The sequence below is a fragment of the Geospiza fortis genome, unplaced genomic scaffold (genome assembly GCF_000277835.1).
Source record: "Geospiza fortis unplaced genomic scaffold, GeoFor_1.0 scaffold1, whole genome shotgun sequence".
Taxonomy (NCBI): Eukaryota; Metazoa; Chordata; class Aves; order Passeriformes; family Thraupidae; genus Geospiza; species Geospiza fortis.
The window spans coordinates 7,883,264-7,898,352 of record NW_005054320.1 but is presented as its reverse complement, the minus strand read 5'-3'; the positions used below and the strand labels follow the sequence as shown (position 1 = coordinate 7,898,352).

At 47.1% G+C, this 15,089-nt stretch overlaps 1 protein-coding gene across 1 annotated transcript; it reads left to right on the top strand.

Annotated features, from left to right (window-relative positions):
- Positions 1-2,307: 2,307 nt before the first annotated feature.
- Positions 2,308-10,264, top strand: LPAR5 (lysophosphatidic acid receptor 5). The gene is made up of 2 exons (XM_031056646.1): positions 2,308-2,544; positions 8,520-10,264. Exon 2 carries the CDS (start codon positions 8,801-8,803, stop codon positions 9,929-9,931), a length of 1,131 nt encoding a protein of 376 aa, XP_030912506.1. The 5' UTR covers positions 2,308-2,544; positions 8,520-8,800; the 3' UTR covers positions 9,932-10,264.
- The last annotated feature ends 4,825 nt before the right edge of the window (positions 10,265-15,089 follow it).

Here is a 15,089-nt window from a genome sequence, read left to right as displayed (position 1 = left end):
ATCCCAAGACCTGCTCAGCAGCAGACAGAGCCTTCTGCACAAGAAGAGCCAGAAGCAGCAAGCAGTTGTTGCCAGACCCACCAGCTCGTCATTGCTTTGTCACCAAACCTTTTGGGGACACAGAGAGTTTCCCTGCAGTGACAGCTCCTGGGAGCAGAGAGGGAAAGACCTGCTGCCTCCCTCATCTACATCCACTGTTCTTGAAGACACTCCCTCATCTGCCTCCTCCAGGCTGGAGGTTGTTCTTTTCTACCCTGCAGCCCACACAGCTACAGCAAACAGACACAGCCCAGCTGCTCCCTGCCTCTCTTAACCCTTCCCTGGCTAGTCTCCCTTCACCTCCCTCATTTTCTTCCCCATGGACTATCCTTTCCCAAGATCAGCCCTTGCCCTTCTCCTAGGAGGCACAACAGGGTGGCTGCCTCCCTTCTCATTGGGTACCCCTTTCCTAAGAGCCCCTGGAAGCCCAGGAAAATGTGAGCTGTGTGACCAGGGAGCTGAAATGTCCCGGGACAAAAGACTGCCATTCCCCCAGCCAACCTGGGAAGTGCCAGCTCTTCCCACTGCTTGGAAGGTAAAACTCCTCTGCAGCCATAGGTTTCTGCTTTTCCTGTCTGAATCATTCAGAAAGTGAAGCAGGGCTGTTCTGGCCATGCTGTGCTTCTTCCATAAAGGGATTCACCCCTTTGCTCTGCTCTCCCACATTTTGCTGCACAAAGAAGTCTGAAGAGCACTGTGGTTTATCAGTCTTCCTTTCAGACCTGAGCAGCCTCTCTCTTGTAGCGTGCATTTCACCTCTTTCCTTGCATTCCCAGCTCCCTGCATCCTTCCTCCTGCTGGGTCCTTGCTCCTGCTTTCTGGAGCCAGCACTGGGGGTGGCAGGCATGTTGGGATTTGCAGCACCAGGGTGTAGCCTCCAACACACACCCCAGTAATCTGGTCTTACCTGCTGCTCGCTCAGACAGCGGTGAGGAAACGCCGGGGGTTGCGCTGCTCTTCCCCACGAGCTGAGGCTCCAGGAGACAGCCAGGGGCAGATGTGTGAGCCCACCCGGCAGAGGGGACACAGAGCTCGTGGGCTGAGGCACCGAGATCCGGGGAGGTGAGTGAACCCAGCTGGGTGAGGATGCTGTGGGGCTCACGGGCTGGGCTGGGTGCCATTGTGTCCTTGGCTTCTCACACATGGAAAAGCCAGGTCTGTGCTCATGTGTGTGAGGGGTGAGGGCTGCAGGGGAGCGGGGAGTTCCCACAGAATGTGTCAGACACTCCTTAGGCAAAGGACACCCCCCGAGGCATATCTGCAAGCTTTTATCAGCAGCAACACCTTGACGGGAACTGGAGACACAAAAAGCCACGAGAACAAAGATCCCAGCAACTAGCAAGTGAGAAAAGGGGTCTGGCTAAAAAAGAGAGGCACTGAAAGAAGCAGCTCAGTGGTTTGGGTGCTATTGTGCCCTCCAAGGATTTATGAGCAGCAGGAGCATATATATCCCTTGGTGTGTCATTCCCTGAATGAGGAGTCAGTAACAGCAGAACAAGGGAGGCAGGGAGTGAGAAAATCAAACAGCAGCAGGCAAGGGCTGCAGAGAAAGGGAGCCCACAGCAACTTCCCAGGGCAGCTGTTCTTGGGGCAGGACAAGAGTGGGATCAGGAGTGTCGCCATGACTTGTGTCTTCTTCCAGGTGTGCTGAGACTGGCAAAGCAGAAATAGGACTCGAAGCAACAGAGCGCCAGATGGGCTCTGCACAAGGGCAGCTCCCTTCCCAGCTACACGTGGCAGTGCCAGGTCACAGATGTGCTGGTAAATCAGCCCTTGTACTTTCATAGCACGGTGCCTCCTGTAGCCTTGAACACCAGGGACTGAGGTTTGTGGCAAACATGCCTTTGCTTGCCACAGATAATGACACCTCTCCGGAGCCTGGTTCTTTCTGGGATCCTGCCACATGCCAGCGGTGCACAGCTGGGCCCCTGGGGTGTGTTCAGTCCCCAAGCCCCCTAGCCCATGGGAGTGACAGGACTCCAAGTCTTTGTGCAGGCTAGCAATTAAATCAACTTGTCTCTCACTTCCCATATTTCACTTCTACCTCCTGTTTAGCAGTATTTTGGGGAGAGGGATGTTTTATTTCCCCTCTGTCAGTCCTGGGGGTGGCTGAGTTAGCAAGACAAGCAAATATTTGGCACTATGACCCAGGGCAGGTCTCCTGAGTTGCAAGGACACCTGGGTACTGCTTCTTTCATGATTGCATTTGCTGTTGTAGGATGTGGTTTAGCTTATCAGCCCTTGATAACAAAGTTCATGCTTTGTAAGGCAGGCAGAAGTGCATCAGGAAGTGAGAAAGGAGAAGAGACAAACTGCAGCATGCCAGATGTAGAGTCAGCCGCAGCGTGGTAGGGACCAGCTGTGATTTGGACGAAGATTTGCCTGGTTCTGTTTTGATCCAAGCTGCTTTGTGGGTTTGGGGCCCGGACCGAGACCTCTGCAGAGGCAGCAATCACCAAGCTCCAACCAGCCAGCATCCACACTTGGCTCTTCTCCAGCAGTGAGGTAAGGCAGGGGAACATCTGGAAAGCCGGCTGGGCTGGCACCTCGGGCACGGGTCCCCGTGAGCTGCTCTGTGTGTGCTGCCAGCCTGGCATGGGGCACTGGGGGACATCTGCCCCTCGTCAGTGCCCCCATGGACCTAGAGGGGCAAGGCACATCTCTGTATTTATTCAAACTGAGGCTTTCCTTGGGAGCCTGTGATACTAAAAGCATGGGCAGCCTGCAGAGCTTACTTGCCAAGGTGCCCACCATGGGAGCCCTCTTCCACGGGACCCTCAGTAGATGAGGAGGGGTAGCATCTCTAAGGAGGAGGCAATAGCTGTGTGGTCAAACCTCATGAGTTAAATACAGAGGTCTCAGCTTTTGTATCAGGTATCTCTCTTTAAAAACAAGCTATCCTAAGACTTGAATGTCTTCACAAAATCTAATCAAATCATCACAAAAACCTAATTTCTTGAGCAGACAGAAAGATAAAAAGTGGGACTTGAATATCACCTACAGCAGGTAAAAAGCACCCAGATTTATTTTAAAAATATATCTCCAATTTCTGGAGTAAAATCGGGTGTGTTTTCTGAGGTTTTGACACATTTTTGTTGTTTCCTCTTTGGTTTCAGAATAAGTAAGCGAGCTCATGCAGTTTGTGGTTTGAGTTCTGCACCCCAATGCCACGTTTGCCCTCTGCATTCTCACTGGCGCCCCAAAACTCCCCATGGTTTTAGTGACAAGCCACTAACAGAAACACTGACCCTGCAGCATCCTCATCAGTATTTTTCCAGCTCTCTTTTTCACCTTATTTCTCAGCCCCATGCTCAGATTCTTCATCATTTTTGTGGTGCTTGGAGGCAGTGACTCCTAGTAAGACAGTGAGACAGGAGAGAGGGGATTCCCAGGACCAGGCAGCAAGATGCCAGGCACACATCCCATCTCAGGGCATGCCTGCCTGTTCTGGACCTAAAGTACATTTAGGGCTTCTCACTCCTCAGAAGAAAGAAATCAAAATCCCATGGATTTTGCAAGTCACAGTCTTGGAAGTTGATGGCATTCAGGGGCTCAGATTGAAGAGGAAAAACAATGCTTCCTCCACCTCCTGGGACACATAAGGTCAGTGACCAAAGAGAAAGTTTCTTCAGGATTTATAGAGAACATCTTGTTTTGAGGAGGGGGATTATTCAGCTGTGGTACCTCTGCCTCCTTACACAGCTGGTGGCTTGAGATCTCTTGGCAGCTTTTGTGCAGAGCAATGAATACTTGGGCATCTTTTAGAGGCAGCCACAAGGAACATGCCTTTTGACTCTCTGACATTAACCAGAATGGATAATTGGTCTCCCTGCTGCCAGCCTGCTTTACCTACCCATAGCTTTCCTTTTTAGAGAGGGACAACCAAAGCAGGACCTCCAAAGCTCACTGGAGAAACTCTCTGCACCCACAACTTTATCTTTGCAATGACTGTGTCTGCATGCATCTCATTTCCCATGTGTCTTCGTCACTGTATCTGTTTTGGCAAGTCTGAGACTACCAGCTCAGCTTCCATACCAACACCATAGCAGACTCTTTCTTCGATGTTTCCATCTACCCACGAAAAAAATCCCCTCAAAACCCCAATCTATTTTCTGCTCTCAGCAGTCTTTGCTGCCAGTTCAGAACTGTGCTGTTCAGCATCTTGAAGGCTGAAAGGCTAGAGTATGTAAGGAAAGACCACTCAGAGAAGAAAGAAAACCTGATGGTGAGCAAAAAAGTGAAGAGGTTTCTTTCATTGGTATTCATGTCATGAAAGCCTGGGAGATTTCCACAGCAGAAACTTTCTTTATGGGAAGTTCATAAAAGGGCTGTCTCTGGTCAAAACAGTAGCAGGATCAACCACGGAGCAGTGAGATGAACTCAACAGTGTCTAAAACCACATGGCTCCTACCCCAGAGGTCCGAGAATAACTGAAGGGTGGAAGACCTGACTAATTGTGCCATAGAAACCTTTGCTTAAAACAGCTCTTAAAGGCAGACTCAATTTAAGAAAAGGCTCTTGGGAGGTTTCAGACCAGGGAGCTTGATGGTTTTGCTGAACAAATTAGTAGAAGCTATAATAAAGAAAAAATCAATTGGCATGTGGTCACATCTAATTACTGGGGAAAAGTCATGATGGCTTTTATAAAGAGACGCTGTTTCCACAGTTCTTCCTTAAAGGGCTCAATAAGCATATGAACAGTGGCCCATGTGGATTTCCAGAAGGCTTTCAAAGGAGGTCTCACCAATGGCACTTAAAAAAAATTAAAGAAAATGTTCCTACCTGGATAAAAAGTGCCTAAAAGAAGGGACAGAGAATGAAGGTAGATGGTTGTTTTTCTTGGTGGAGTTGTCAGACACCTGTGCTGGGGTGTTTGACTTATTCATGAGGGATGAATAATAAAATAACAAATCTGTTGGAGACATAAAATTATTCAAGTTTGAAAAGATGAGGTTTGGCTGCAAAGAGCTGCAGAGCTTAAGAGAAGTGTGAGTGACTGGACTTAAACTAACAGCTGAAATTTTATCTAGTGAAGTGATGGGAAAAAGCAAACTGAACTGGCCATTACCACTTGCAAATGAGATCTACACCTACGCAGCTCAGTGCATCCACATTATCAGCACTGTGTGTTTTCAGCACCCCAGCACAGGGCTCACTAAGGCTGCAGCAGAAGTGGAAAAGTGCTGAGAAGGGCAACAAGGATGTTCAAAAGTACAGAACAGCTTCTCTGCCAGGAAAAACTATGAAGACAAGGACCCTTTAGCCTAAAAACAACAACAACAAAAAAAAGCTGCTGAGTGGGAATATGGTAGGTGTTTACAATATTATCAGCCACAAAATGAAGGTGGATAGGGATGGGTTTTGCCCTGTCTGTTCCAGCACTAAAGCTAAGAATTGAATCTAGCAGATGATGAATCAGAGATGGGTATATGGAAGTGATTCTTCACCTGAGGCACAAGTAAGCTGTGGAACTCCTTGGCAATCCTGGCACTGGATAATGTAGATGGTAAATTTTACATCAACTCAGAAAAGGACTGAAAAAACCACAATGAAATAGAAGTTCCCTGAGGACTACTGAGTACAACTAGGTCACCTATGGCTCAAGAAATTCCTGGGCTACAGTTTGTGCAGGAAACAGGAAGACAACTCAAGGCAGTGTAACTACATGATTGTACTGTTCTTAACATAATCCCTTCACCATCCACAATTTGAGATGGAATATTAGTGGTAGAAAGCCTGACACAGCAGGGACTGTGCTTACATATTACAGTATCTAGATCTGTTAATTGAATATCTCAGGAAAGCTTGAAAAAACACATTGTCTGTAGAGATAAGTCCTTTTCACCTGACATCTGGCTGGTCTGAGTACATGTGTTACAGCAGGTCATGGTCACTCACTAAGTCACAGTCTCAGTAACTTTGTTTCCACCAAGATAAAGGTCTGACCAGTCTGTTCAGTCTGCAATTCATTTCAGGGTTTTGGCTCTAACAAAAGCTGACATATTCTCCTAGAATTATAGACTCACAGAATATACCGAGTTGGAGGGACCCATCAGGATCATCAAGGATCATCAAGTCCAACTCCTGGCCCTGCAAAGGACAGCCCAAGAATCATACCCTGTGCCTGAGAGTTTTGTCCAAACACTTTTTGAACTCTGTCTGCCTTGGTGCTGTGACCACTGCCCCAGGGAAGCTGTTCCAGTGCCCAACCACCCTCTGGGTGAAGAACCTTTTCTAATATCCAACCTAAACCTCCTCTGACACAACTTCAGGTCATTCCCTTGGATCCTGTCAGTGGTCACCACAGAGAAGAAATCAGTGCCTGCCTCTCCTCTTCCCCTCTCAAGGAAGTTGTAGACCACAATGAGGTCTCCCCTCAGCCTCCTCTTCTCCAACCAGAACAGACCAAGTGACCTAAGCCACTCCTCATACGGTTTCCCCTCAAGGTCCTTCACCATCCTCATGGTCCTCCTTTGCACGCTCTCTAATAGCTCAATGTCTTTTTTATAGTGCCCAAAACTGCACACAGGACTCAAGGTGAGGCTGCACCACTGCAAAGCAGAGCAGGACAATCACCTCCTTTGACCACTGACAATGCTTCTCCCTGAGATTCTTTAAAGCATGAAACATTTCTTTTGAAACCAACAACATTCTTGCACTTTTGCCTTGCCATCTTATCTTATACTCCAAACTTGCACAAGAATTCATGAAAGTATTCATCCACCAGGAAGGGTAGAATCCACTCAGATATAGTTTGATAAACCAGTAGAAGTTTCTCTAAGAAACTTCGGGTTTTGGTGATGGACCTGCACAATAACACAAAAGGATGGGCAAGTTGGTAGCTGTCTACACTCTCATATTAGGTTTCCACTTCCATTGGTTAACATGTTGTCACCAGAATGATTCTCTTCCTCTCTGTGAGGTCAGCACACGCTTCTGTCTGCAGCAGATTCTCTCTGGATCTGTGCTTTGCCACACAATGCCATCCAGAAGGTCTGACATACTTGACATGCCTGTCAAGTTGCTGTGTAATATCAACCCCATATAAAGTTATTCTCTGGACAGAAAATTCTACTTTCTTTCTGAAGTAAATCACAATCTACATGGGCTCTTATGAGGGAGTCCCTGTTTGACCCCTGCAAACAACTGTGTGGGACTGTGTCGCACCAATCCCTGCTCCAGTGTGAGTCCCTTCCACAGAGTGCAGTCCTTCAGGAACAGAGTGCTCCAACATGAGTTCACCATGGTCTTCTCCAGGGGCAACAGGGGAATCTTTGCTCCAGTGCCTGGGGCACCTCATTCCCCTCCCCTCAGCAGGCCTGTTTCTATCACATATTCTCACTTCCCTTCCCTGCCTGCAATTGCTGTCTCACAGTAACTTTTTCCCTTTCATTATCCCAGAGGTGCTACCACCATCACTGATGGGCTCAGCCTCGGCCAGTGGCAGGTCCCTTCTGCCACTAGATATATCAGGCAAAGAGGAAATTCCTGGCACACTCTCACAGAACCACACCTATAGCCCTCCAAGCTGCCAAAACCTTGCCATGCAAACCCCAGTGCTGCTGTTTTATCACCTGGAGCCTTCTCTTGTCCAGCTGAACAAGACCAGTTTCCTCAGCAACTCCTCATGGCACACGTGCTCCAGCTCCCAGACCACTTTGGTGGCCTTCCACCAGGCTCACTCCAGGTGATCAGTGTTTGGACAATGCTGCTAGTTAGTACCCAGAGTGGTCACTGGCCTCACACTGCTTTGAAGTCATGTTTGTCCACATGAATCCCATGGCACTTCCTTTTTTGTTGTGCTCCCTTCCATGGCTGTGCTGCTCTGCGGTTCTGGGACATGGGCTGCTTCAAGCAGCAGAAAGGAGGGCATACAATCCCAATAAGCACCAGTGGTCCTATGCAAGTAAGGACACCAAAGGAGCTGTATGAATGTAAGAACCATAAGGAACTCAAAGTCACTGGAACTGAGGTCTGTGTGTGTTGTTTTACGTAAGAAAAGGAGCTTGGGTGGAGTCAGGTCTAACTGTACTGTAATTTTTTTATCTGAAGTGGATGTACAAAGTCCTTTTTCTCTGATATACAACAGTACTGTGCCATTTTTATTTTAAGTTCCTTCCAGTCAGCATTTTTCCTTCAAAACACTGCTCTCTTCTTCTTTCTCTTTCTCTGGAGCTGCCTCAACTACTTTCCATGTGTGCTTGTGGTGCCCCTTTCTTGTATTCATGTCCTCTCAGAAGATCAAAGCAAAGTGCATCCTCTGGGGCTGAGTGATAAATGATTCTGTACAACAACCACTTTCTCTGTGCTCTGTCTTCTTCTGCCACGTAATTACTCACTTTTCTAGTGCCCATTTTCCCTTGTCTTTTGGTTTTTTTGTGAGTTCTTGCTGCAGAAGCTGCCATGGTGGGATTTTAACATTTCAAGAGATTTCCTCTTCTAACTTAAACTCTTTTGTTTTGGTCTTCCACTCTGACCAGGAATTGTACTGACAGCTGGCAATGATCCTCCATCACTTTGTCACCTTGTAACGCTGGAAAGAATTGCTGAACTGGGGGCAGAAACATCTGTGCCAGATGACCACAGACCAGCAATCCAAAGCACTGCCAGCCAAGATTGCCCATCTACCTCTCAGCAGCAGATGACAGGAATGACCTGCCCGTGGCTCCTCAGAGGGGAACAACTTCCCTCAGTGCTCTTCTTTGTGCCTCCTTAGCCCATCACCAGGCTCAGCCATCTCAGCAAGAGCATTTTCTGACCCATGCTGGGCATGTCAGCGTCCAATGCATCCAATTCATCTCAGACATGCAAGGATTACACCTTCAACCACCACCTCCTCATGCCTGGATACACCCTGATATTCATCACAGGTTTGATACTCAATGTGGTAGCCCTGTGGATATTTGTCCGATATCTGCGCCTGAAGTCTGTAGTGATGATCTACATGTTGAACCTGGCCATAAGTGACCTCAGCTTCACACTTTCTCTGCCCCTGCGACTCTACTACTATATCAACCACCACTGGCCCTTTGGTAGCTTCCTGTGCCAGGTCTCTGGCTCAGTCTTCCAGATCAACATGTACGGCAGCTGCCTCTTCCTCATGTGCGTCAACCTGGATCGCTACGTTGCCATCGTTCACCCGCTTCGCTGGCGGCATCTGCGGCGCCCCAAGGTGGCCAAGCTCCTCTGCTTCATCGTCTGGGTTGTGATCTTCATGGGCTCCATCCCCACTGCCATAGTCCACAAGCAAAACCACTGTAAAGTAAAAAACCAGACCATTTATCTGTGCTTTGAAAGCTTTAGCGACAACATGTGGCAGAATAACCTCTTCCCCCTGGTAATCCTGGCTGAAATCTTGGGGTTTCTCCTGCCTCTCAGCTCTGTGCTGTACTGCTCAATTCGCATCTTTCAGGAGCTCTGCCAGCCCAGCCAGACAAAGACCCTGCGGCAGCGGAAGACCGTCCGTCTCCTCTTGGTCAATCTGGTCATCTTCATCATCTGCTTCGTGCCCTACAACACCACCCTGGCGGTTTATGGGATGATAAAGGCCCGGGTGATGAAGGTTGAGGAACAAACCCAGGCCTCGGTGCGCCAAGCGTTAATTATAACGATGATGTTTGCCAGCATGAACTGCATGCTGGACCCCCTGATCTACTACTTCAGCACCGAGGGTTTCCGCAACACCTTCAAGAAATTGCGGCGGGGACAAGCCTGGGACTCAGAGATGGGAACGCTTAAGCATCAGATTGTGGAGAGTAAGTCACCCCGGGACCACGCTGTGTCTAAAGTCAAACTGTTCCCATCTGAAAACTTTATCCGTCCCCATGAATCCTCACCGTCACTTCCTACTGCAGTGTTCCTGAATGGGCCCATTGAGGACTCGGAAATTTAAGCCCAGGAAAGCCATACCATTGCAGAGTCACACAAGCAATAGGGACAGCAAGCCTGTGGGACACAGCAAACTGCTTGAGGGAGCACAGCAGACTGTCTGTGGGTGAACGTGATGATGCAAAGCTGAAGGATGAAAGGTTGTTTTGAATAAACAGAGGTGCCTTTGTGACATGGTCATACCTGACTCTTTTGGTACAGGAAACACAGTGGGGAACAAGGATTTGAAACAAACTTAGTGTGTCTAGGTCTGGCCGCCATGAATTCCTGTAGCAGGTCCATCCTGACTGAGTAGCTCCTGGCTGGACTGCAGCCTGAGGCAGTTCTGGGGAGCAACAGAACACAGATACAGTACCCACTGCTGACAAAGTGAATTTACTAGCAGTGGCTGAGGAAAACCTTTGACCAGATGTTTCAATCTGAGTCATAGGTCCAGCACAGGACATCTAGATGAGTATCTTAATTTTCCAAAAGAACTGAAGCGTTTAGCCAGCTTTGTTGAGGTCAAGGAGAATAGCTGAGTTTTCAGTAATCTTGCAGAAAATAGATTCCTAATTATATAGAAAATCACAGACCTTAGCAAAACAATCTTCAGGAGGTATGTCAAATCTGCAGCTGTACACACACACATGTGGCACAATGGCTATACAATTACCTAAAGCAAAATGGCTTGGGAAACACTAGCATACTTTTAAAACTACAATCCCAATGGCCCCAGAAAAAAAGAGAGGATACCAATATTGTCATCATGTCAGAAGCTCATGCTAATTTTAGTGCTTTGCACTCTTTTGTTGTTGGCCCCTATATAGGACAGTTGATTTTGGGTCTGAGTGATTTTCATTGTTGAAAATGAATGATGTCACAGAATGAGGCTGCAGTGAGATATATTTGCTTGCACTGTTTGTACATGCTTTTTCAGGCTGCACTGTATGTGAAAGCCCTATAAATCTCCCCAGAAGCGAGGTCCAGCTCCACACCGGCAGTGCCAGAAGCCCCAGTATTTCACTCCTGCTGATGGCCAAGGGTTGCCTTTCCAATTGCACTGCAAAACAGTCTCTCTGTGGCTTCCAGCAGGTCTCAGGCTATTCTGGAGTGGATCCATTACAGCGGTTTGGTTTTGTTTTTCTTAATGTTAAAGGAAAGGTCAGGGAAAATGACAAGAAATGTAGTCCAGAGTGATGGGGTTTATAGTTTTTAGACTTCTCAATAAGCAATAAATCTGGTTTCAAGCTCCTACCTCATGACTGCTGTGGGAATAAATGTATTGTAATACATCACGGGTTGGTGTTAGGAGATACCATGTTTTAAATCCATTTTTGCAGCCTCCCTTAAAGACTCTCTCTTTTATGAGAGATGACTGCAGAAGCAGGTCTTCAAGAAGACTGTAGCAGACGATGAGCCTCTCCACAGAGACACCCTTGTGTCACCGCCTGCCTGTGAGATATTCACCCTGTGTGAGCCAGCTCTGTCCCCTTGCTCAGCCCATGCATCACCAGCAGAGCAGCCTTGAAATCCATTTGCAGATGAAGAACATTTAATGGTGTCCAAGAGATGCAGGGAAACGAGGTGGAAGAGGGCTTGTAAGGTAGTAGATATTCCTATTTAAAGACTCAGGACTGTCATGAATGTGACACAGTGACACAGTGTAGCTGGAGAGGAAACAGAGCTGTGTGCATCTCTTCTGCTACCCTTTTGTCCTGGGATTTATGGGATAATGGAGTGATATTACAGCAGATGCACTGCCGTCCATTTTCAAACCTTCTACCACCTTCATCCGTTCTAGACCCCTTTACTTGTCCCTGTCCCTCTGGTCCTTTCTCCTTTCCCTAGTCTAATGCACCATGCACCTAAGCATCAACACAATGCCTTCACAGTTATATTTTCTTCCCTGCCCATAGAAGTTACTTTTTCTTTTCTTTTCACTTGGTTAGAGTGCTGTTATAAGTTCACAGAAAGATTGAGTGGGAAGGGACCTCTGGAGGTCTCTACCAAGACTGCCTGCTCACAGCAGGTCGCTGGGGGTGGTGAGGGCTGGCAGCTCCCTAAAGGAATATAAGAGCTGAGATCCAGGCATGTAACAAGGCAGCAGGCACAGGAAGAGGCTTAGCCAGCAAGGGAAAGCATCTGAGCAAGGGGGCAATGTCAGGTATAGGCAGTTAGCCAGGCTCAGCTGAGAATCCACATCATCACACAAGCTTGTGGTGATGAGGCAGGTCCAAGGTCAAAGTAAGAAGTCAAGTCAGCATCAGGATTGGGTCTGGAGGCAGGAACCAAGGGGAGCCACAGTCCAGAGACTGCCTGACAAGTCTATCATGACAGGGCAGGTCTTGGGTCAGGCCAGGAAGCCTATCCACAGGTCTAGATCCACAGATTGAGTGGTCAGACACAGGCCAGACTCCTGAGACAGGAGCCAAGGGCAAGCGCACCAGCCTAAAAACATCTCCTGGGGAAGGGGGTCAGTCCTAGCTGAGGCTCCAGCAGAGCTTTCTGGAAACTCTCCCCAAAGTCATCAGAGGGAAGAGGCTGCCCTCAGCTCCACTGCCTCTGACCTGTGCCTAAGCTCGTACAGCCAAACCCGGCAGCAGAGAGAATGTAGGTGGGACCCCAAGGCGGCTCAGGTTTCTCAGAGCCTTGTCCAGGTGTTTTCTGAGCCCCTCCAAGGATGGCAATTCCTCAGCTTGCTGAGATACACACAGTAGTGCTGAAACATGCCCTGGGGAGAGGCTTTTCCTCATGCTCACCAGGATTGTTGCAAGTCATGGCTGTTGTGCTTTCTCAGGGCCACCACGAGCAGAGTCTGGCTCTGCCTTCTCTTGGCAAGCTTGCCAAGTATGAATGAAATGTCAGCTGGCAGATGCCACTCCTTCGGAAGAGGCCGCTCCTCTGCTGAAGTTACAGTATCCTCCACAGCACACAACTTCTCTAAAAGCACATCAGAAAACAGGATCTTTTCTTGTAGCTTCATTCCTGAAAATAGTGGAACTATTTTTACCTGGAACATTTCATAAATATTCCACCTCCAGCAGAGGAAATTTTAGCTCAAATATTTTGACTAAATTATAAATAACTACAAATCTGATCTCCTAATGAATCTCATCAACCAGTTTAACAATAAAGAGGGCTGCTGGTCATGTTACACAGAGCAGAAAAGTTCCTGACTTTGGGGTTCTGAAGGCTTTGCTTAATTGTTACATATAGGTAGTTGTGTTTTGTCCTTTGGGTATTCAGTCTTTTTCAGCTTGCATTAGTTTTGTTTTGGCTTTGAGGATTCTAGTCAAATGTAATTGCTTTGGATTCTAGAGGGGATTTGGGATATTTTTCATGTTTGACAGAGAGAATTGGTGTTAGCTAAGTTTCTGCTTCCGCATTTTTGCTTTGTAAGCTTCAAGAGTTTTTTATTCCATCACATGGTGATAAGGAATAGCACATGTATGTGCTGTCTTGTAGTGAAATGAGTCATTCACCCTTATCTTGCTTTATGGCTTCTTTTTTAGTCAGTGTATAAAAAAAAACCAGACAAACAAATCTGAAAGTTCTAGGGTATGTCCAAAAATACAAAACAGAACCACCTGAAAGCTTGTGTTTAGAACAACAGGAGCTACATGAAGCAACAATATTCAAGAAAGGAAAGTTAAATGTGAATATAAGCTTGGCAAAGTCTTTTCAACCTGTATAGGTGACCCTCAACATCCTACTGTGATAGTTCTTGAATTCTTGTTAAGTATGTCAGAGGTAAAAGGTGCCATTGACTACTTCCCTGTACTTCATGCCATTTGCAGATGTGAACATTAAACAAATGTCTCCTGATCAAGTAAGACTAAACAAGTGAAAGGTCAGAGAGATGGCAAAGGCACACAGAACACTCATTCTGTGTGGATCAGACAGAATCTGCAAAAATGGACAAATACATTAGGATTTCAACTCCTTTGACTTCCAGAATGGATATGTCCTATGCTTCTGGAAATGGTTCCCTACTTGGATGATATATAAAAGTATTGTTATGGCTATTAATCATGACTATTAATATTAAAATGTATTTTATACTTTCTAGAAATCCTCTGATACTCTGAGTTCTGTGAGTCAGCTTGAAAAGATGTTTCAGAAGTCCCAGAACAAGCTAGACCTTATCTTCAAATTGCTTTTATTACTGTTTTTATTCCTTCCACTGTGTACTGGCTGTGTGCCTCCCACCACTAGATGTATCCCTACAACAAAACATGTATTTTGTATTACAAATGCCCTGAGCAACTTCAGCTGTGCCTGCTTTGAGCTTGGGAGGTACCCCCCGCCTTCCACTCCCCCCCTATTGCTGGGAGTTGAAACGGATGTCCTCCAGAGGTCCTTCCAACCTAAATAATTGTACGGTTCCCTGACCTTGTGTTTTAGATGCTGATCTGTCATCCCAGGCATTTTTTCCATTATCTTTCCCTCCCGGAGTTGTTCTTGCTCGGATTACACTTTGCATACCCTGCTTGCCTTTCAGCTGCAGAGTCCTTGATCCTGCGGCTGAGTGCAGCGAGAGCCTCGCATTTTGTGTGTTGCTTTTGAAGCCTTTATGGAAAATTCGTGTGTTCTGCAGTGCTAACAGCATCTCGGCAGAGGCCAGGCTGCCGCTGCGCCGATGCTGCTGTACATCCTGCTGACCAAAACCGGCTCAGGGTTTCTTTACTGTTTCCCACATTTCCACAGTCTCTGCTCTTACACTCAGAGAGATCTTTAGGCATGGATCGGGTTTTTTTATTTGGTTGGTTTGCACAGCATCTTGAGCAGAGAGATCGCGATCAGTGAGGGGTCCCAAGCAAAATAAGAAATAATGTAATATCACTGAAGAACCTATGCTGGTAATTTTGTTTGAGGTTATCTGGGAGTCTGCAAGTACTACAGTCAGGCATAGCTGTCACTGCTTTTACCTGTTTCAGACAGTGGCAATGACAAGGTAGTTGTAAAACCTCCCTGCACTGCATACGCTGTCCCTTGAAGCACGGGCAGTCAACCCTCCACTTGAGCCCTTGAAACACAAGGGAGCAAGGAAGAACTTTTCTCCCAAGGAGGGCAAGGGGTGGTGGAACAGGATAGAACTTTTCACCTCCAGGTGATGATAAAAGAGGTTTTCTAACACCATGTGAAAAAAAAAAAAAGAAAAAGAAAAAAAGAAAAAAGAA